General features: G+C 44.5%; 1 protein-coding gene across 1 annotated transcript in view; it reads right to left on the bottom strand.

Annotated features, from left to right (window-relative positions):
* The window catches only part of LOC120051831 (ELAV-like protein 4), a 51,667-nt gene that overhangs the window by 17,384 nt on the left and 12,554 nt on the right, over positions 1-21,729 (bottom strand). The window contains exons 3-4 of the mRNA XM_038998714.1: positions 15,805-15,908; positions 11,731-11,884 (exon numbers count right to left, since the gene is read on the bottom strand). Coding sequence (XP_038854642.1) covers positions 11,731-11,884; positions 15,805-15,908 — 258 coding nt within the window. The remainder of the gene's footprint in view (positions 1-11,730; positions 11,885-15,804; positions 15,909-21,729) is intronic.

Raw genomic sequence — 21,729 nt, 5'->3', positions numbered from 1 at the left:
GCCCTGAACAAATATTTACACACAATCTCTCCAATGCCAAATGCTTTCATTCACTCTAATGCTGTATTATTTTCACTGAGGGTTGCTGCCGCTCTTGACAATCTCTCCAAATCCCTTCCCTGCCTTCTCTGTATCTGTAATTTATAATTAGGTTGTCACAGCTAGAAAATAATGAACACATAGCCTGTTATTCCAAAGGGGTTTGAATTGTTGGCATACAGCTCTGGCTCCAGTGTGAAACTAGGGTCAATGCTGCTTCGGGAGAAAATACTGTCATACCGGTATTCCTAGGTGGTAACTAGTGCATACGGTTTTTGTATATTCTGTTGATTTGTTTGTCACTTTACACCGAGTGTACAAAACATTAGGAATACCTGCTCTTTCTATGACATAGACTGACCAGGTGAATCCAGGTCAAAGCTATGATCCCTTATTGATGTCACTTGTTAAATCCACTTCAAATCAGTGTACAGTGCATTTGGAAAGTATTCAGACCCCTTGACTTTTTCACCATTTCGTTACATTACCGCCTTATTCTAAAATTGATTACATTTCCCCCCTCATCAATCTACACACAATACCCCATAATGACAAAGCAAAAACAGGTTTTAGACTTGTTTGCACATTTATAAAAAATAAAAAATGAAATATCACATTTACATAAGTGTTCAGACCCTTTACTCAGTACTTTGTTGAAGCACCTTTGGCAGCAATTACAGCCTCGAGTCTTCTTGGGTATGAGGCTACAAGCTTGGCACACCTGTATTTGCGGCGTTTCTCCCATACTTCTCTGCAGATCCTCTCAAGCTTTCGGTTTAGATGGGGAGTGTCGCTGCACAGCTATTATCAGGTCTCTCCAGAGATGTTCGATCAGGTTCAAGTCCGGGCTCTGGCTGGGCCACTCAAGTATGTTCAGAGATTTGTCCCGAAGCCACTCCTGCGTTGTCTTGGCTGTGTGCTTAGGGTCGTTGTCCTGTTGGAAGGTGAACCTTCACCCCAGTCTGAGGTCCTGAGCACTCTGGAGCAGGTTTTCATCAAGGATCTCTCTGTACTTTGCGCCATCTTTCCCTCGATCCTGACCAGTTTTTCAGTCCCTGCCGCTGAAAAACATCCCCACAGCATGATGCTGCCACCACCATGCTTCACCGTAGAGATGGTGCCAGATTTCCTCCAGACGTGACGCTTGGCATTCAGGCCAAAGAGTTAAATCTCGGTTTCATCAGATCAGAGAATCTTGTTTCTCATGGTCAGAGTCCTTTAGGTGACCTTTGCAAACTCCAAGCGGGTTGTCATGTGCCTTTTTACTGTGGAGTGGCTTCCGTCTGGCCACTCTACCATAAAGGCCTGATTGGTGGAGTGCTGCTGAGATGGTTGTCCTTCTGGAAGGTTCTCCCATCTCCGAAGAGGAACTCTGAAGGTTTGTCAGTGTGAACATGGGGTTCTTAGTTACCTCCCTGACCAAGGCCCGTCTCCCCCAATTGCTCAGTTTGGCCGGGCAGCCAGCTCTAAGAAGAGTCTTGGTGGTTCCAAACTTCTTCCAATTAAGAATGATGGAGGCCACTGTGTTCTCTGGGACCTTCAATGCTGCAGAAATGTTTTGGTATCCTTCCCCAGATCTGTGCCTTGACACAATCCTGTCTCGAAGCTCTACGGACAATTCCTTCGATCTCATTGCTTGGTTTTTGCTCTGACATGCACTGTCAACTGTTGGACCTTATATAGACAGGTATGTGCCTTTCCAAATCATGTCCAATCAGTTGAATTTACCACAGGTGGACTCCAATCAAGTTTTAGAAACATCTCAAGGATGATCAATGGAAACAGGATGCACCTCAGCTCAATTTCGAGTTTCATAGCAGAGGGTAATACATTTACAAAAATGTCTAAAAAAAACAGTTTTCACTTTGTCATTATGGGGTATTGTGTGTAGATTTGATTTGGGGAAAAAAATATTTAATCAATTTTAGAATAAGGCTGTAACGTAATAAAATGTAGAAAAAGTCAAGGGGCCTGAATACTTTCTGAATGCACTATAGATGAGGAGGATGAGATAGGTTAAAGAAGGATTTTTAAGCCTTGAGACAATTGAACTATGGATTGTGTATGTGTGCCATTCAGAGAGTGAATGGGCAAGACAAAAGATTTAAGTGCCTTTGAACCGAGTATGGTAGTAGGTGCCAGGCACACCGGTTTGAGTGTGTCAAGAACTGCAAAGCTGCTGGGTTTTTCACACAACAGTTTCCGTGTGTATCAAGAATGGTCTACCACCCAAATGACATCCAGCCAACTTAACACAACTGTGGGAAGCATTGGAGTCAACATGGGCCAGCATCCCTGTGGAATGCTTTCAACACCTTGTAAAGTCCATGCCCCAATGAATTGAGGCTGTTCTGAGGGAAAAAGGGATGGGGTGCAACTTAATATTAGGAAGGTGCTCCTAATGTTTAGTACACTTAGTGTGTAAAATCATAGTTGGGCTTTGTTTTACTAACCTCACTTTATGCATACCCACTGTGCAAAAACTGGTCGAATCAATATTGTTTTCACTTCAATTCAACCCCAAAAATCTATGAGACGACGTTGAATCTTTGAATTTGCAAAAACTCATAACATATGGGACTACGGGCTACGTAGTTAAATAAAGGTTAAATAAAAAAAAAATTTAAAAAAATGTTGGGGTTTACCAAACTTTTAACTTAAATCCAATGACATGGTGAATTTTGGGATTGGTTTCATATTGAATTCACATTAGCTGACAACTCAACCAAATGTAAATCAAAACTTGACGTTGAACTGACGTCTGTGCCCAGTAGGTAGCTTTGTTTGTTCACTATTTTCTACATAAACCCACTAGCTACTACTGTCAAGAATGTCCCTTGTGGAATAGGAGGGGTTGCATTATAAGACTACATTATTTTGAGATGCAATGTGCTTATTTCACTGTTTCAGAGCTGTGAAATACATGTTGACACCCTGTGGACTCTTCTCCTTTGGGGATATGATCACACCTCATTGGAAGAGAGAAGACAAGCACCAGTCCTCTAAGACCCTTGGCCTTGAACTGCACCAGGATGCAGATGCTTGAAGAGGTCTACACACCAGCAGTGCTTGGCATAGAGATGAAGGCTGAAAACACATTCACGGTGGGATCTGAGGAAAACACCCCAGCCACTTGAATGAAGTGATGAACTGAAGAGGTGTCTTTAAGAAAGGGGTGTGACGAGTGGAGGGCTACTGCATTGGTATCTGGGACTAGCTCTGTCCTTGTGTATGTGGAGAGGTAGAAGGGTATTGTGCCTATACATTAGTGCTGTGGAGAGAGGTGAGTGGGTATTGTGCCTATACAGCAGTGCTGTGGAGAGAGGTGAGAGAGACTTTGACCCCACTAACAGTAACACCTCTCATTTCTCCTTTCACTGCCCTATAGACATTCTGGGCATGAAGAGAAACACTGCTACTGCACTGCAAGGTCGGCTGGCCTAATGCAATTACACCACAGCAGGTTAGGCGACCATGACCTTTGACCCTGTGACTGTGATACAGTGGCAGATAGACTTCATACAAGCAGTTCTGTGTGTCAGACTGCTGACAGCTGGTGCTTCGGAGGACAATCTAATGTAGGGTATCATTTGGATTCCATCTGGGGTTCCTCAAGCAAGGCAGAAACCGAACAAAACGATCCCAGAAGTAATTTACCTAATAGTAAAAAAAAAGAATGAAATGACTGTCTTAGTGTTGAGAAAAAAAAATCACTAGCTTTTTCAGCATTAACATAATGAGCTTCCAGCTGTTTTTTTTTGCAGCATACTGAAACAAAGCAAACATGCAGGCTGAGGGAGTCTGGGAAGCAGCCTGTACCATCAGCCAGTTCCAGCACTTATCACAGACCATACAGCATTAGGCCACAAATGCACAACGGTCTACAGTCACTTTCCTCCTCAGAAATCAGCTAGGCTTATGTAACTCTCTACCTGTGCTTATCTATTCCCAGCACACATGAACACGGAGAATGGCTGGTTTATTAATAACCCTAACCAGAACAAGGGAAGACAGTGGCAAGGAGCTGCTGGTGCCCTGACAAAGATGTCTGCATGCACACTGCACTTGGGTGCTACCAGGGCGCTCCCCAACACTACGCTCTCAGCCCGGGGACAATAAGACAAACATTCCTCTGGGAAATCTGGAGATCTGATAATCTGGCCAGGTGGCTGACGAAAGCCTTTGCTCTGCTCTCCAAACCTGAGCATTTTGCTGCCGTTTCTCATTCCACTCTTAAGTGGCTATGCCAACTGTATGGAACGTTTATTAAACGGTCACATTAAATACATAACAAATATCTTACCACCTCCTAATCAGAGAGAGCGAGAGAGAGAGAGAAAAAATGTCCTTGTTTTAAGTAACTTAGTTTGTGGGGATAGACACATATGGACTTTGAAAAGGCAGTGGGATAGAAACCTTTGAAGAGCTTAGGTGCTCTCTGCTCCGCTCAGTAAAAGCAGAGTTAAAGCCATCTGTCTGCTTGCTTCTATGTGTGACCACAGGCCAAAGTAACCATGTAATACACTCCATGTTATGGAGTCTAGTGGGTTATAGACACCAGGACAGAGATGACTTGTACAAAGTCTTATTTTATCTGTATATAAATCAGGTTTACACCTACGTGACCTTGATGTTTAGCCACACATGATGGGGATTTTATACGAACCAGAATGTACTACACCATATATCATCAACCTCCACTATAAGAGTGGAGATGTGCATACGGAGAGGAAGTCACATACTGATTGATAAAGTAGAAATTCAATAGGGGTTGTATGTACAGTACCAGTCAAACATTTGGACACACCTACTCAATCCAGAGGTTTTCTTTATTTTCTTTATTTTGACAATTTTCTACATTGCAGAATAATTGTGAAGACATCCAAACTATGAAATAACACACATGGAATAATGTAGTAACCAAAAAAGTGTTAAACAAATCAAAATATATTTGTTAAACACTATAAGTAGCCACCCTTTGCCTTGATGACAGCTTTGCACACTCTTGGCATTCTCTCAACCAGCTTCATGACAGAAACTACAGACAGAAACTAAAACAAGAAGCTCCCGCGCTCAGGTCTGTTCAACGCTGGTCCGACCAATCTGATTCCACGCTTCAAGACTGCTTCGATCACGTGGATTGGGATATGTTCCGCATTGCGTCCAACAACAACATTGACGAATACGCTGATTCGGTGAGCGAGTTCATTAGAAAGTGCATCGGCGACGTTATACCCACAGCAACGATTTAAAACATTCCCAAACCAGAAACCGTGAATTGATGGCAGCATTCGTGCGAAACTGAAAGCGCGAACCACTGCTTTTAACCAGGGCAAGGTGACCGGAAACATGACCGAATAAAAACAGTGTAGCTATTCCCTCCGCAAGGCAATCAAACAAGCTAAGTGTCAGTATAGAGACAAAGTAGTCGCAATTCAACGGCTCAAACACAAGAGGTATGTGGCAGGGTCTACAGTCAATCACGGATTACAAAAAGAAAACCAGCCCCGTCGCGGACCAGGATGTCTTGCACCCAGACAGACTAAATAACTGTTTTGCTCGCTTTGAGGACAATACAGTGCCACTGACACGGCCCGCTACCAAAACCTGCGGGCTCTCCTTCACTGCAGCCGAGGTGAGTAAAACATTTAAACGTGTTAACCCTCGCAAGGCTGCAGGCCCAGACAGCATTCCCAGCCACGTCCTCAGAGCATGCGCAGACCAGCTGGCTGGTGTGTTTACGAACATATTCAATCAATCCTTATCCCAGTCTGCTGTTCCCACATGCTTCAAGAGGGCCACCATTGTTCCTGTTCCCAAGAAAGCTAAGGTAACTGAGCTAAATGACTACCGCCCCGTAGCACTCACTTCCGTCATCATGAAGTGCTTTGAGAGACTAGTCAAGGACCATATCACCTCCACCCTACCTGACACCCTAGACCCACTCCAATTTGCTTACCGCCCCAATAGGTCCACAGACGATGCAATCGCAACCACACTGCACACTGCCCTAACCCATCTGGACAAGAGGAATACCTATGTGAGAATGCTGTTCATGGACTAACGCTCAGCATTTAACACCATAGTACCCTCAACTCGCCATCAAGCTCGAGACCCTGGGTCTCGACCCCGCCCTGTGCAACTGGGTACTGGACTTCCTGACGGGCCGCCCCCAGGTGGTGAGGGTAGGTAACAACATCTCCACCCCGCTGATCCTCAACACTGGGGCCCCACAAGGGTGCGTTCTGAGCCCTCTCCTGTACTCCCTGTTCACCCATGACTGCGTGGCCATGCACGCCTCCAACTCAATCATCAAGTTTGCGGACGACACTAAAGTGGTAGGCTTGATTACCAACAACGACGAGACGGCCTACAGGGAGGAGGTGAGGGCCCTCGGAGTGTGGTGTCAGGAAAATAACCTCACACTCAACGTCAACAAAACAAAGGAGATGATTGTGGACTTCAGGAAACAGCAGAGGGAGCACCCCCCTATCCACATTGACGGGACAGTAGTGGAGAGGGTAGTAAGTTTTAAGTTCCTCGGCGTACACATCACGGACAAACTGAATTGGTCCACCCACACAGACAGCGTTGTGAAGAAGGCGCAGCAGCTTTTCGGCTTGTCACCAAAAGAACTCACAAACTTCTACAGATGCACAATCGAGGGCATCCTGTCGGGCTGTATCACCGCCTGGTACGGCAACTGCTCCGCCCACAACCGTAAGGCTCTCCAGAGGGTAGTGAGGTCTGCACAACGCATCACCGGGGGCAAACTACCTGCCCTCCAGGACACCTACACCACCCGATGTCACAGGAAGGCCATAAAGATCAAGGACAACAACTACCCGAGCCACTGCCTGTTCACCCCGCTACCATCCAGAAGGCGAGGTCAGTACAGGTGCATCAAAGCAGGGACCGAGAGACTGAAAAACAGCTTCTATCTCAAGGCCATCAGACTGTTAAACAGCCACCACTAACATTTAGTGGCTGCTGCCAACATACTGACTCCAGCCACTTTAATAATGGAAATTGATGGAAATTGATGTAAAAATGTATCACTAGCCACTTTAAACAATGCCACTTAATATAATGTTTACATACCCTACATTACTCATCTCATATGTATATGTATATACTGTACTCTATCATCTACTGCGTCGTAAGTTACTTAAAACAAGGACATTTTTGTAATACATGTATCACTAGCCACTTTAATCTATGCCACTTTATATTTATATACCCTACATTACTCATCTCATATGTATATACTGTACTCTATACCATCTACTGCATCTTGCCTATGCCGTTCTGTACCATCACTCATTCATATCTTTATGTACATATTCTTTATCCCTTTACACTTGTGTGTATAAGGTAGTAGTTGTGGAATTGTCAGGTTAGATTACTCGTTGGTTATTGCTGCATTGTCGGAACTAGAAGCACAAGCATTTCGCTACACTCGCATTAACATCTGCTAACCATGTGACAAATACAATTTGATGAGGTAGTCACCTGGAATCCATTTCAATTAACAGGTGTGCCTTGTTAAAAATTAATTTGTGGAATTTATTTCCTCCTTAATGCATTTAAGCCAATCAGTTGTGTTGTGACACGGTTGGGGTGGTATATAGAAGATAGCCCTATTCGGTAAAAGACTAAGTCCATATTATGGCACAAACAGCTCAAATAAGCAAAGAGAAATGACAGTCCATCATTACTTTAAGACATGAAGAACTTTTAAAGTTTCTTCAAGTGCAGTCGTAAAAACCATCAAGCGCTATGATGAAACTGGCTCTCAAGAGGACCAACACAGGAAAGGAAGACCCAGAGTTACAGAGGATAAGTTCATTAGAGTTGCCAGCCTCAGAAATTGCAGCCCAAATAAACGCTTCACAGAATCCAAGTAACAGACACATCCCAACATCAACTATTCAGAGGACACTGCGTGAAATCAGGCCTTCATGGCCAAATTGCTGCAAAGAAACCACTACTAAAGGACACCAATAAGAAGAAGAGACTTGCTTGGGCCAAGAAACACGAGCAATGGACATTAGACCGGTGGAAATCTGTCCTTTGGTCTGATGAGTCTAAATGTGAGATTTTTGGTTCCAACCGCTGTATCTTTGTGAGACGCAGAGCAGGTGAACGGATGATCTCCGCATGTGTGGTTCCCACCGTTAAGCATGGAGGAGGAGGTGTGATGGTGTGAGATTGCTTTGCTGGTGACTCTGTCAGTGATTTATTTTGAATTGAAGGCACACTTAACCAGCATGGCTACCACAGCAATCTGCAGCAATACGCCATCCCATCTGGTTTGCGCTTAATGGGACTATCATTTGTTTTTCAACAGGACAATGACCCAACACACCTCCAGGCTGAGTAAGGGCTATTTGACCAAGAAGGAGAGTGATGGAGTGCTGCATCAGATGACCTGGTCTCCACAATCCCCTGACCTCAACCCAATTGAAATGGTTTGGGATGAGTTGGACCGCAGAGTGAAGGAAAAGCAACTAACAAGTGCTCAGCATATGTGGGAACTCCTTCAAGACTGTTGGAAAAGCATTCCAGGTGAAGCTGGTTGAGAGAATGCCAAGAGTGTGCAAAGCTGTCATCAAGGCAAAGGGTGGCTACTTTGAAGAATCTAAAATCTAAAATATATTTTGATGTGTTTAACACTTGTTTGGTAACTACATGACTCCATATGTGTTATTTCATAGTTTTGATGTCTTCACTATTATTCTACAATATAGAAAATAGTACAAATAAAGAAAAACCCTTGAATGAGTAGGTGTGTCCAAACTTTTGACTGGTACTGTATGTGTGTAGTGCATATGAATGTTATGCATGCTTATTATTGTAATATATAATAATAATATGTGATCAATAGTAGTCTGTGTGACTAGGGGTAGACAACAACCCTCCGTAATATAAGAGAAACAGGCATTTTTTCACTTAAGAGTTTAACTGGTAAAAGCAAGCTCTCCGGATCAATTGTATTTGCTCTCATTGATGAGACGTGTATTGACTGACTGCTGTGCGCCTGGGCCCTGCAGAGATGTTCAGAATATTTAACTATTGATCAAAGCCTCTCCATATTATATTCCCTTCACATTGATGTTAGCTTAAACCAGCTGTTCGTATTGAACATCATGATCTGACAACATTCCCTAAAGGTTAGTGAGAGTGATGCGGTATAAAAATGCTGCTCCGCAATAGTTTTTCCAATAGAGAGAAGAAATATATATATCCATTCTGCAGGGATCAATAGAAAGAGGGAGAGAAGAGAAAGATACTAATATTGACAAAACACTTTGGTTACATGATTGATGTGTTACGCAATGACTGCCAGGTCTGCATCAGAGAGGTTGAGCCAAAGGGCTTGTGTGTGATGTTCTGACTGTGTTGGAGAGAAGAATCTTCATGATCAGGACTTTGCCACTCATGTGCGCTAAGGCTCTGTAATAACAGAACTCCCCATTCCTGACTTATTGTCAAGTCAATGTGAGTTCAGTCAGAAATACTTGGACTATTTGTAACAGAACATTGTCTTCTCTGACTCTATGAACGATGCAAACTGTGACTCAACAAAGTTATTTCTGGACAATACTGAGCAGGAGACTGACTGCAATTTGCATCAGGTTGATTAACGTCTGTGAAAATGAAGTAAATCTCCCCTTCAGTGAGTTTAAGGACATTTGTTTATACCAAACTGATTCGTAGATTGGGCTTTGGAGCTTGTGGCTCACTCTGAACCAGTCATGTGGGCTTGGCATCTACTGTCAGAACAGACATGTCTGAAACTGAACATATGGAGTGAAATTCTGATTTGGAATACGACAATTTGTTGATAAAATTTGATATTTGTGTGTGTAATGATGTTGAAATCACATGATTAACTGTCCTATACTGTACATGTTAATGGTTAACCACTAAAAAGTCAAGCACAAAGGCAAAGCTTTTAAACTTTCTCTTTCTATCTTCCCCTCTGTCTCTCTCACCCACAGTTACACTTGTGCGAGTAGCAGGAGAGTTTTAATTTGCGGTCCATTCCTCTTTATGGCAGTACTTGTGAACTGGGAAGATGTGCCAGCGCTGAGCTCTCGGGGTCCTCTAAAATCCTCCTTGTTTCTTAATCACCAGCAACTAAAATTTAATTAGTCATTAAAATTCTTCCAGCGGATCCCCCTGCCTCAGGGGAGGCATTTCTGGGCTGGGCCTGCATGTGCTGCTGGGCCAGACACTGTGTGTGTGAGCGAGAGAGAGGAGAATAGAGTAAAGGAGAGTTAGAGAGAGTGCATGTGTGCGCATCTGAGGAGGCAGAAGCTTTGCCTGTCTCTCTGTGGAGTGGTTCTGGCACTGTGAGACATGTAAGGTTATGATCCTGCCTACTGTTCTCTTCAAGAGTGTGGTTGGGAAACAATGGAGAAGCAGAAGAGACTATTGGCAGATCAGCAGGATGAGCACTGGGCTTGTGAAGAACCTGCTTGGGAAACTGTTCTGCTTCTTAAGACTGAAACTGTGCGCAAGCATGGGTAATACCATGAATTATTGAGACGCAGAATGTGTCAGACATTCTATTCCATGACAATTTAGGCTATGCTAGTTTGATATATTTATGACGGTGGTTTGTGACTAGATAAAAAAAAAACTGGAGTCTAATTAGCATTATAATTAGATCGCTTTTATTAATCAAAATCACTGAGTTTAAGCTAGAGATTTCTGGGCTGCGTCTCAATCAACTGCATCCGCCGGTGTCGGCCATTATGCGCTGCGGTGGAAGGCACCAGAACTACAACAGTGTTTATGAGACCAGGAGACATCCCGGAAACGGTTTGAGCTAGAAACGAGTTCTGAAAGCTGAGATTCTCCCGAACACGAAAGTGTCATCCGTTTTGCTCTACAAAGGCTAACTGCATTAAGGCCAATGTTCCATCAAATATTTTCTTTACATATATTTTTTTAGACCTACAGGGGTCCTAAAATTCCCTAGCTAAATAGTCCATCTTAAGACAATCTTATTAAAACAATTCCATATGTTAGATTAGTCCATATATTGCCATCTAGAGGCTTAGACTCTAGGGGGGTTTAGGAGAATATCAAGCTGGCTAGCTAGTACTGCTGTTTTATGAACAGATGTGTTTTTCACGGCCTTGACTTAGCGTGTTGTTGTTTGTGATCCCAGAGGGCTGTGTGGAACAGGTCTTGTGGAAGCATACAGTAGTTGCAAATAAACCGGCATGCTCTCAACTTGATTCTGCTCTGCTATGCTCTGCCCCAGTACCAGGGCTGATTTATTCTGCTTAGGCAAATGAGTGTGGCTTACAATGTGTGGCTTACAATGTGCTGCACTCATTCTGCTTCATCAGTACACATTACACATAACACTGGAGCCTGCCGCAGGCAGACAAAACCTCTGAAATGGATCTAAGAGCTGTGCAATGGAAGTCATGCTGCATGATTCTGCATCATGACAATGGTTTAATCTAGTTGTGTGCCTGCGCTCGGGTTGTGAGTAGAGTGTATTAACTCAGATGAACATACGTTTGTGTTTTTATGTATGTGTGTGCGCGCATTTGTGTGTGTGTTTAGACCAATGCATGTGTGCTGTGCTGGCTAGGGAGTTGGTTTCTGTGGGTGTGTGAGTGTGTATGTGCATGTGCGTATATAAATGAAAAGGCGACCCATGGATACCTGTGACCTGGTCCACCAGGATGCGGGAGGTGATGATGCGTCCATACTGGGAGAAGAGCTGCTCCAGGTCCTTCTGAGTCATGGTCTTGGGCAGACCACTCACATACAGGTTAGCGTCTCGGATGGAGGCTGAGCTGGGTCGTGCATATGACACCTGACGAGAAAGGGGGAATGGGGTAGAGATGGGTATTAGATATAAGAGATGCCTCTAAGAGAACATTTGAGCCTACAGCATTGGATTGTATTTTGTCCATGGCATTGGCAGAGATGTCTGTGTAACTTGTTTTTAATGACTTGAATCACAGGGCTTCACCTGACTGAGCTTGTTTGAATTAGCACATTAGTTTTCATCTAAAATCTATTTACACATTAGCCTTGCAGACCCCACGCAGAAGAGGTGTGAGGAAAGGTAGGTAGGCGCCAATTTATCTTCTGTTTCATTTGTCATTTTACATTTTATTTGTGTACTGTAGCGAAAGGCTCACACATGAACCCTCACCCCCATCAACCCTCCTCCCTATCATTAATATGGAAGTATTGGACAAAAATATATCTGTCGCTATCTTGTTAATGCTGACATAAAAACAAATGCACTCACGCATACATTAGGTGTGTGTGTGCGTGTGTGAGAGAGAGAGAGAATGGGAGAGGAAGTGTGTTTACAGCCTGTGCATGAGGGTGTGAGAGAGCGCGAGAGAGGGAGAGAAAGAGGGCGAGAAACAAAAAGAGTTGGTTTGGCAATCCTAGTTTGGTAAGGGGGGGTTGAATGGGGATGGCTTGTGCTGACTCTTACTGTGCGAGCTGAGCGAGGTGGGTGCCTTCTCTCACAGATCCCTCCACAGCTTTGCAACACCCTCTCTTCAGTGTGCCACACTTACCAGCACCTTGGACAGCGCCTCTCTCTCACACAGTCACACAGTCCATCACACTCTCGCTCTCACACAGATGTCGAAGCTTGTCTGTCATCTCTCCTGCTAGCCTGGGTCACAGCACGCACTCACCTACCTGTCTCATTCAGAAGCTATAATTTCGTTAACTTTTATTTTCAAAGGCCATATAAGCTGTATAAATACACTACATTGGAAGCTAGTATTTTAAGGAGTTATGCAAGACCTTGATGTTTTAACTTCTGCCATCTTAGCTCTCTCCTGAAAAACTCCCTGTGCTTTGTCGAATGCTGTTCTAATTTCTCGATTGCGATCTGGTTTTACTCATTCAAAATGTTAATCCGATTATCATTGCTGACTGGGGGAGCTTTTCTATCCAGGGTTTTCATTAGGTTTGACATTTAGAGGCATTAGCCACCAAACACTGTTAAAATATGATGGATATGCAAAACATCTCGGCATAATCACAGGATATCCAGTTTAACTCTGAAGGCAAAATAATCGGATCACAGCAGTTCGCTTCCCCTTTGCCCGTCTTTCCTTTCAAACTGTCTTTCCTTCTTCCATTTTTTCCTTCTTTCCCTTTTGCTTCTAATCTATCCCTTTTATTTCCTTCGCTCCCTGTCAGGCAGCCCCAGATCCATCAACACCTTCACTAGCTGTAAGAAGTACTTGTGTGTGTGAGAGTGAAGTGTGTGTTGGAGTTTGACGAGCATGTGTGTTTGTGTGTGTGTGTTCTTTCCCAGTGTGTAGCCCTGCTCTTCTCACCTCCAGCGGGCTCCTTCCTCTCACACCTCCACAGGGTAGCAGCACCAGAGATGTGCTGAGAAACTCTGAGGTGTCATGGAGGAGGAAACCACATGTTTTAAAAGACAGAAAAAGACTGCAGAAAGACACCACCCGAGTGTGTGAAACTCTGTGGCGAACTGAGCTTCTCCTCTTTGTCTTCACCCTACAGTGAGGCAGTAGTGTGAGGAAGTGTTATGAGGGTACCAGAAGGGAGAAGTGTGTCTGTGAATATTATGTCCACCCACAAATGGCTTACTGTACACTACCACGAGAGCCTACATATTAACTACAGTATTATACTACATCAATAACACGTTTCATCAGTTGAAGCCTTGTGTGAAACTGGAAAGTCATATCAAAGACACTGAGCTCTTTAAGTGTCTTCTTTAAAGAGGGCTCAAAATGTTTCCTCTGCACATCGGCGTATCAACTGTAGTTCAGTGACACCACAAGCAGCTCTCTCTTCTCTCCCACCAGAGAGCCTCACACTGGGCTGCAAGACAGAGCTGTCTGCTGCTATTAGGGAGCCTGTCTTCATTTTCATGGCAGCTTAAGATAACCTCTGGTGCAGAAAGAAAGGCCCGTAGCACTGAATGGATATTTCAAGAAGATAATGACCTTGAACACACTTACTAGAAGTTGTAAAATTGGCCTTTTTCTTCAGTGCTACTCAGAAAAGGCTTATTGATATAGGTAGCACAGTCAAAATAATGGGCTTTGCAGTGGCAAGAATAAAAAGGACTGGCCTTACTCTCTCATGCAGAAAGGTACTCTGCTGCTATAACTGAGAGCCAGGGTGAAGTCTAGATGCTGCTCCGTCTGACTGGATAAGATGGACAGAGACAGACAGAGGGAGCTGTACGATGTGGAATGCTGTGTGTGAGAGAGAAAGAGAGCAAGAGGGGGAAGAGCGCTCTGCGTGTGGGGGAAGCGGACGTCACTTACTGGTGTGCTTGCTCTTTGGACTGTGTGTCTGCTCCAGGATGATAGACACGGAAGATTGCGCCTGCTTTATTACACAAGCTGTGGGAGGAAAGAGGCTGTGCTAGGGCTGGAGATGGGAGGAGAGCGTGAGGGTGCGTGTGCATATGTTTAGCTCTGAATATGTTATGGTTTTAGACAGCGTCATCAAGAAAACAGGCAGAAGGCTCTTCTCTCTAGCCCAAGGGGACTGGCCATGGCATGCTTGTGATTCCTAAGTTAGCTGGCTTCCTAAAAACATGTCTGGTGCATGGGGACTGGGGAGGACTGAGGAGCGTCACTGGTACAGTAGCGTGTGTTGGGAGCCTGGGTGCTAGCTTGGCCCTCTGGTGCCCCATCTCAGCAGAGTTCATTAGTGAGGGAGAGTGGCAGAGGGACGCTACACACACAGACCCTGTGACTCATCCTAACTCCTGTCAGCTACGCTCTGTGGGTGAGACCTGCGCAGGAATAACTGTGGGTCATGCTGACTGCGTCACACTGACACGCACACCGATGTGCGCAGACACACACACACACACACACACACACACACACACACACACACACACACACACGCAGTCTTACACACACACACACACACACACACACACACACACACACACACACACACACACACACACACACACACACACACAGCTCTGGTTGGCTGTCTCCCCATGACCTTGCCTCTCAAAGCATTGTGCTGGATTGAAAACAGGCCGGTCTGTGTTGATCTGGTGTGGCTGCTTCCCTTCACAATGTTGACCTATCATGTTCAAGGCTGTCGAGGGATTGGGGATTCTGTATGGGCTTTTCCCATTCAGCTCGGCAGGGTAATCCGATCTGATTAGATTTAGAAATATGTCACTGAGAGGGTTTGGATTATGGTAGCAGAGCAGATTACAGTATGGCTTAAAGCGAACAGCATAACAGAGCTATATGAGAGAATATAGTTTTTCTGCTCAACAAGTAGAGATAAAATAGGCCTACTATATAAAATGGATGTTGAGTACACTAATACAACCATACTACTAATTAAATTATACTCTCTCCATTTACCCTTCATCTTTATTTGACGTCCCAACCAATGTGATATAAATTTGAGTCCTCTATTTAACTTTGGGCAGCATTTAATAAATGTGTTTTCCTTACTCTGTCTGAAAATCTTTCTAATTTCACCTTCACATTTTGACGTTTATAAATTAATTAGCATATCAGTTATATCTCACGGCTTTTAATGCTTCTGACTCTTTGATTCAGCCACTCTTTCATTTAAATTCTCTCTCTGCATGTATGCAAATTAGTCTGAATCGCCTCAGTCACTACCCAGAATTCCTACAATCTACATGGAAACTGAAGCAGTGCAGTCCTTATCACATGAACGCTGGGTGAATTGATATTCAGTGTACAGAAGGTGTTTTCCAATCAGACTTACCTTAATAGTTTTGGTTTGAAGTCTGAGTCCGTTTAATGTGTTGATGGCTTTCTCTGCATCCTTTGGGTCGATGTAGTTGACAAACCCATAGCCTAGACTCTGCCCTGTAAAACAAGTAAGAAGAGCATTTTTACAATACACAATTCTACCCAGTATGTATTAAAATGGTACAGATACAATAGTGTCATTAATACCAAATTTTCTTTGACTCAATATTTTCCTGACATCTCTAGATATTTCTTTCAGGCATTGCTTGCTTTCATGAGCTAGTTGACTTTCAACAGACACACAGAGCCGTTGTAGCTGTGTGATAGTTCCCAAAAAATTGCCACACAAGTGTCTGGCAAGTCCAAGTTGAACACCGCACTTATAGCCATTAAAAGAAACAGACAACATTAAGTCCACAGTGGATGTGGACAAAGTGAATCACAAATGTAGAACAGCGCTGCTTTAGCACCAAATAAATAGGCAGGCAGGCTGCAGCTTAGGGACAAAATGGAGTTGTACTCCTCACATGAAACACGATGCTTCTCTCTCACTTTCAGTGGATTACCCTGGATTATCATTTCCCCATTGTTTATTAAAAACCTTGTGTCCTGGAGAGAATCTCATTGGTTCACAGCAATTTTTACCGCTCATCTCGCTGACACTGATCTGACAGCACCCTTCGGAAAGTTAGGACACTAAAATAGAAGTACGCCGTTAACGCCAATACATCCGCGGGCCTGTGGATATGTGTTCAATATCAAAGTGCCTTTTGCAAAGACTTCTCTTCTCATACTCCTCAATGTGGGTTGACAATAATTAGCCAACACAGCCAACTGCTGAGCGGCTCCCCACTCCCTGTCACCTTCCTCCTCCCCCTTCCGCTGTTTCACAAGGAGAATTTAAGGCTCGACAAGCGTAGCTTACAAAGGGTTAGCAGAAATGAAGTGTGCTTCCGAAGCGCACTCATGCAGAGCTGCCTGGATGTGCTGGGTTGTGGTTAATGATACAGTCCCACAGTACTCATGCAGAGCTGCCTGGATGTGCTGGGTTGTGGTTAATGATACAGTCCCACAGTACTCATGCAGAGCTGCCTGGATGTGCTGGGTTGTGGTTAATGATACAGTCCCACAGTACTCATGCAGAGCTGCCTGGATGTGCTGGGTTGTGGTTAATGATACAGTCCCACAGTACTCATACAGATCTGCATGGATGTGCTGGGTTGTGGTTAATGATACAGTCCCACAGTACTCATGCAGAGCTGCCTGGATGTGCTGGGTTGTGGTTAATGATACAGTCCCACAGTACTCATGCAGAGCTGCCTGGATGTGCTGGGTTGTGGTTAATGAAACAGTACCACAGTGTGTGTGTACATATTTTGTGTGTACACATGTACTGTGTGTACTGTATATACTGTTTGTACACTTTCCCTCCGTTTCTGGTGGAGTCCACAGTTCAGTGTGTCTTTGGGAGTTTGTACCAGTCACTGTGCCTAATCCCACCTTGGCAAGGCTGGAGGGGAGATTGGGATGTGTCCGCATCCCCAACTGCCTGGCACCACTCCCCAGGTGAATGGAGAGATGGGGCGAGGCAGCTGCTTTCAGCACGAGGCAGCTCCAAGAGGGGATTCCACCCACCAGTAAGAGAGCAGCCCACAGCAGGCGGCCATGGGCTGGCTGCCTTCCGGAGACAACGCCAACGCACAGACAAACACACTCATACTGTATGCATACTGTACATGCAAGTTAAGAAAATGTTAAAATTATCGGAGCAAACTATGAGCAAGAGAATACAGTGCTCAAAGTTATGCAATGAAGAGAATGTACACACACACACCTAACACACACACACCCTGACAAGGTCAGAAAGCGGCGGTGCACTGACTGTGGGCCAACATATGCAGGCAAACTCATCTAGGCCTGTTACAACAACGGCTCGCTCCGCACGCACGCAGCCCAGCAGATTCAACCCAGCATGCTGCCTGCCTGAAATAAACACGCAGGTCTAGCACAGCAAGGTACAGAACAGATCATCCAAGCACGGCGCAGCATAGCATACAGCATGCCTTAACACAGTTCTACACAACACAGCAAAGCTACTACTGTAAGATCACTAAATAGCAGTACACAATAAGATAGCACAGGTGTTTTAGCACAAGCCTTAAATGTTTTATATCTTTATACAAAGGCGTATGTTCTGGTTGTTTACTGTGTGAGATATATAGGAATCTAGATCAATGTGTTCCTAGAAAGGCTGAGTGCCATGAAGGATTGTACAAACGCCATTAAGGATATTATAGACAAACAGCTGAAAAAAAATGCATCTCAGGAAGCTGAAAGAACCCATTAAGATAATAAATACCCTTTAATGGAGGAGCAAACCGAACATGATCCCTATGCCGTTTAATTAGTCTAATGGACACATTAATGTATATATATTTTAACTGTCAATTAAATCTGCAAACTGAAATGATGCATTGCTGTTATAATGAGTTTTTAATGACGAAAGATCTTAATTTTCCTTGACTTTCCGTTCCTAACCACGGCATTTCCATCTATCCTCAAATCTGGAGGCGTTTGAACAACATGTACAAAGACAATGCTTAACATCCATTAAAGGGATATTTTTCATAAATAAACAGCTTAGTAATGTGGTGGGATCGTGCCCAGCTCCTTCATTAGGACGAGTCGAGCTGAAAGCACAGGGCTACTAGTTGTGTGTGACATAGTGGATCCCCGCCCTCTTCGTGATCCAGAGTGGTGCGTTGATTCGTAGCGGGCGAGCGTGGGGGTAATTGAGCTCATTAGTTGTGACATTACCACAGTAGTGCCATAATGCTTCATAACAGCTGTCCCATTATAGCTCAAATCACTACTAACGAGAGAGAGGGCCAGGGTAATTGAGACCACCTCACCAGGTCTTCACCACTCCCTGTACAGTCAAAAATAAATACAAGAGGGAAATAGGTACAAGTGTACCAAATGTTTTTCCTTGGCAAATCTCTGCTATTTCCAGTGAGTGGCTCCTCTCGGTGGTGCTACAGTATGACTAAGCCATTATTTGTTTCATGAAGAGCAGCAGGCTCCCGAATGTGTGAGATGAGAAAATGGGTGTGTTTCCAGCAGGTGTCCTGACTCTCCCCACGTGGTGACTTATAGTGCCCCCCCCCCCTCCACACACACACACACACACACACACACAGTTGCCTGCTGGGGCCTCCTGTGTCACTGCTTTCATGCACTTATGGTCTTCTTTTGTTTTGTATGACCTTACCCTCTAGATATTAACAGTACCTTCCATTCCATTTATTGACATGCATGACTGTCCACAATATAGGATCCAACCTAGCAGCAAACAATATCCTTCTGTGATTGTGCCCTTAATAAAAATAAACATGAATTTCCTGTCCTTAATATTTCACAATGGTTAAGACAACATTGTGATGTTCTGTATTAATATGACAGACATTATTATATCCTAACCTGACCTCTTCTTTCTAAGTCCCCATGGTCTCTCCCTGAGTTCCCACTCCCTCCCTGTCAGTGAACATGGCTTCAGTCTGTCATATAAGATGCCAAGGGATGAGAGGGGAAAAGTGCACTGTGCACAGGATGACAGTGCTATGAACAGCTGACGATAACATACCTTGATAGCACCAGGTTCCTAAGGTAGAAACAGGCAAATTGGTTTGGTCAGTCTTAAATTTAGCCACATTTAAGATATGGAGGAACAAAGAACCTTTCCGTTTGTCAAAACAGATGTGTATCATTGTGTTGGTTCCTTAACAATTTGCCCTTGCTGCAATAGCAACTTGGGATGGTGCTATTTTTGACGGACCAGCACCCTTCAAAATATTTGTGGGAGAATTCACCAACTAAAATGCAGATGATAAAATATACACTTTTACAAACTTATAGAAGTTCCCAGTTCAGTATTATGTTTTTAGATGGGAGGAGAGAGTACAACAACTTTCGTTTGCTAATCTCCTAAGTTAAATTACCTAATGTGCAGAATTATGATATGATTGAATATACATTCAAAGTATGAATTGTGAATCTACATAAACCACTTACTGGTAAGTGCTTTTAATAAGAAAAGCTGACAGAGGCTCAGTTCATTCTGACTGGCCGTAAATAGCAAAAGTAATTTAATTATAGCAAACGTGGACTCAGGGCTATTAAGCACATTTTGTATGCCACTATTTACCATTGCCTTTTTGGATATGTTTTACTGTTTTTCTCTATTAGCTTATAGCAACAGTACAACACTGTACAATTGACAAATATTAGGTCATAATATATTCAAACCTTTGACTGTAATGGCATTCAAATGCAAATACAGCCTTACTGTTGCTTTATGCGCTTACATTAGTATGACTAAAATGCTGACCAAATAAACAGTAGCACACATACACTGGCTCCGCTCAGATGTCTGTTCTCTGGGGTTGGCAAGGTAGCAGCAACTGTAATATGCAGGAGTCTCCCACCCACCTCAAGTCCCTCCTCCCCATCGGTGGCTGCTGCCTGAGGTGAGTTGGATGGAAGCCTGAAATGTGTGGGATGTCTGGGAAGATAGCAGCGTAGCAGGAGAGAATCTGGGACACCCCAGCTCCGTGACGTCAGGCCTGGATATGACAACAGTGACAGCAGCAGCCAGAGCCGGGGGAGTCCTGCAGAGAGGGAAAGGACCAGTGATGAACCAGCCCGGCCCTCAGGCCCTCCAGATCTGAGGCCCACAGGGGACTGGCTGACTGGCCCACTCTCTTTCCCAGGTATGGGCCACTCAAACAGCACAGAAAGTGGGGGGAGAACGGAGGAGAGAGCAAGGGTGTTTTTAGGCCTGGAACGCTAAAACTTCCTGCTGGCATCTGCACTTATGGGCCAGTCTAGTCTGCAATACCTGGCTTTAGGGAAGATGTCAGATGATAATAGTATTATAATAATAAATAACAATAATAATAATTTTACCAGCACATGCACTTCACACCCAGCCCCCTCCCCCAGCTCTGACTCTACTGACAGCTAAGTTATTGAGGGAAAATGTACTTGTTCCACCTAGCTATCTTAAGATGAATGCACTAACTATAAGCCGCTCTGGATAAGTCTGCTAAATTACTAAAATGTTAAATGTAAAGCGCCTTTCAAAAAACCCAAGGACAGTGGACAGCAAAGAGTAAAAGCAAAAACAAGAATAAGACAATAAAATAATAAAAAGCTACTTTGCTTAGCTAGGGCTGAGTAACAGGGAAGCTTAGTTGAGGGGAAAGCCAGACTGAACAGGTGGGATTTGAGATTGTTTTTGAAGGTGCAATAGAGTCAGCGTTGCAGGATGCTGGGACGCTAGGGGGAGAGAGTTCCAGAGTTTGGGGGACGCTAGGGGGAGAGAGTTCCAGAGTTTGGGGGACGCTAGGGGGGAGAGTTCCAGAGTTTGGGGGATGCTAGGGGGAGAGAGTTCCAGAGTTTGGGGGATGCTAGGGGGAGAGAGTTCCAGAGTTTGGGGGACGCTAGGGGGAGAGAGTTCCAGAGTTTGGGGGATGCTAGGGGGAGAGAGTTCCAGAGTTTGGGGGATACTAGGGGGAGAGAGTTCCAGAGTTTGGGGGATGCTAGGGGGAGAGAGTTCCAGAGTTTGGGGGATACTAGGGGGAGAGAGTTCCAGAGTTTGGGGGATGCTAGGGGGAGAGAGTTCCAGAGTTTGGGGGATACTAGGGGGAGAGAGTTCCAGGGTTTGGGGGATACTAGGGGGAGAGAGTTCCAGGGTTTGGGGGATACTAGGGGGAGAGAGTTCCAGGGTTTGGGGGATACTAGGGGGAGAGTTCCAGAGTTTGGGGGATGCTAGGGGGAGAGAGTTCCAGAGTTTGGGGGATACTAGCAGCACCGCTGAATGCCCGGCCCCACATGGTGCAAAGTTTTGTTTTGGGGATGGTGAGTAGTCCAGAGCCAG

Source organism: Salvelinus namaycush, chromosome 8, assembly GCF_016432855.1.
Source record: "Salvelinus namaycush isolate Seneca chromosome 8, SaNama_1.0, whole genome shotgun sequence".
Taxonomy (NCBI): Eukaryota; Metazoa; Chordata; class Actinopteri; order Salmoniformes; family Salmonidae; genus Salvelinus; species Salvelinus namaycush.
This window is presented reverse-complemented; position numbering and strand designations above follow the sequence as displayed.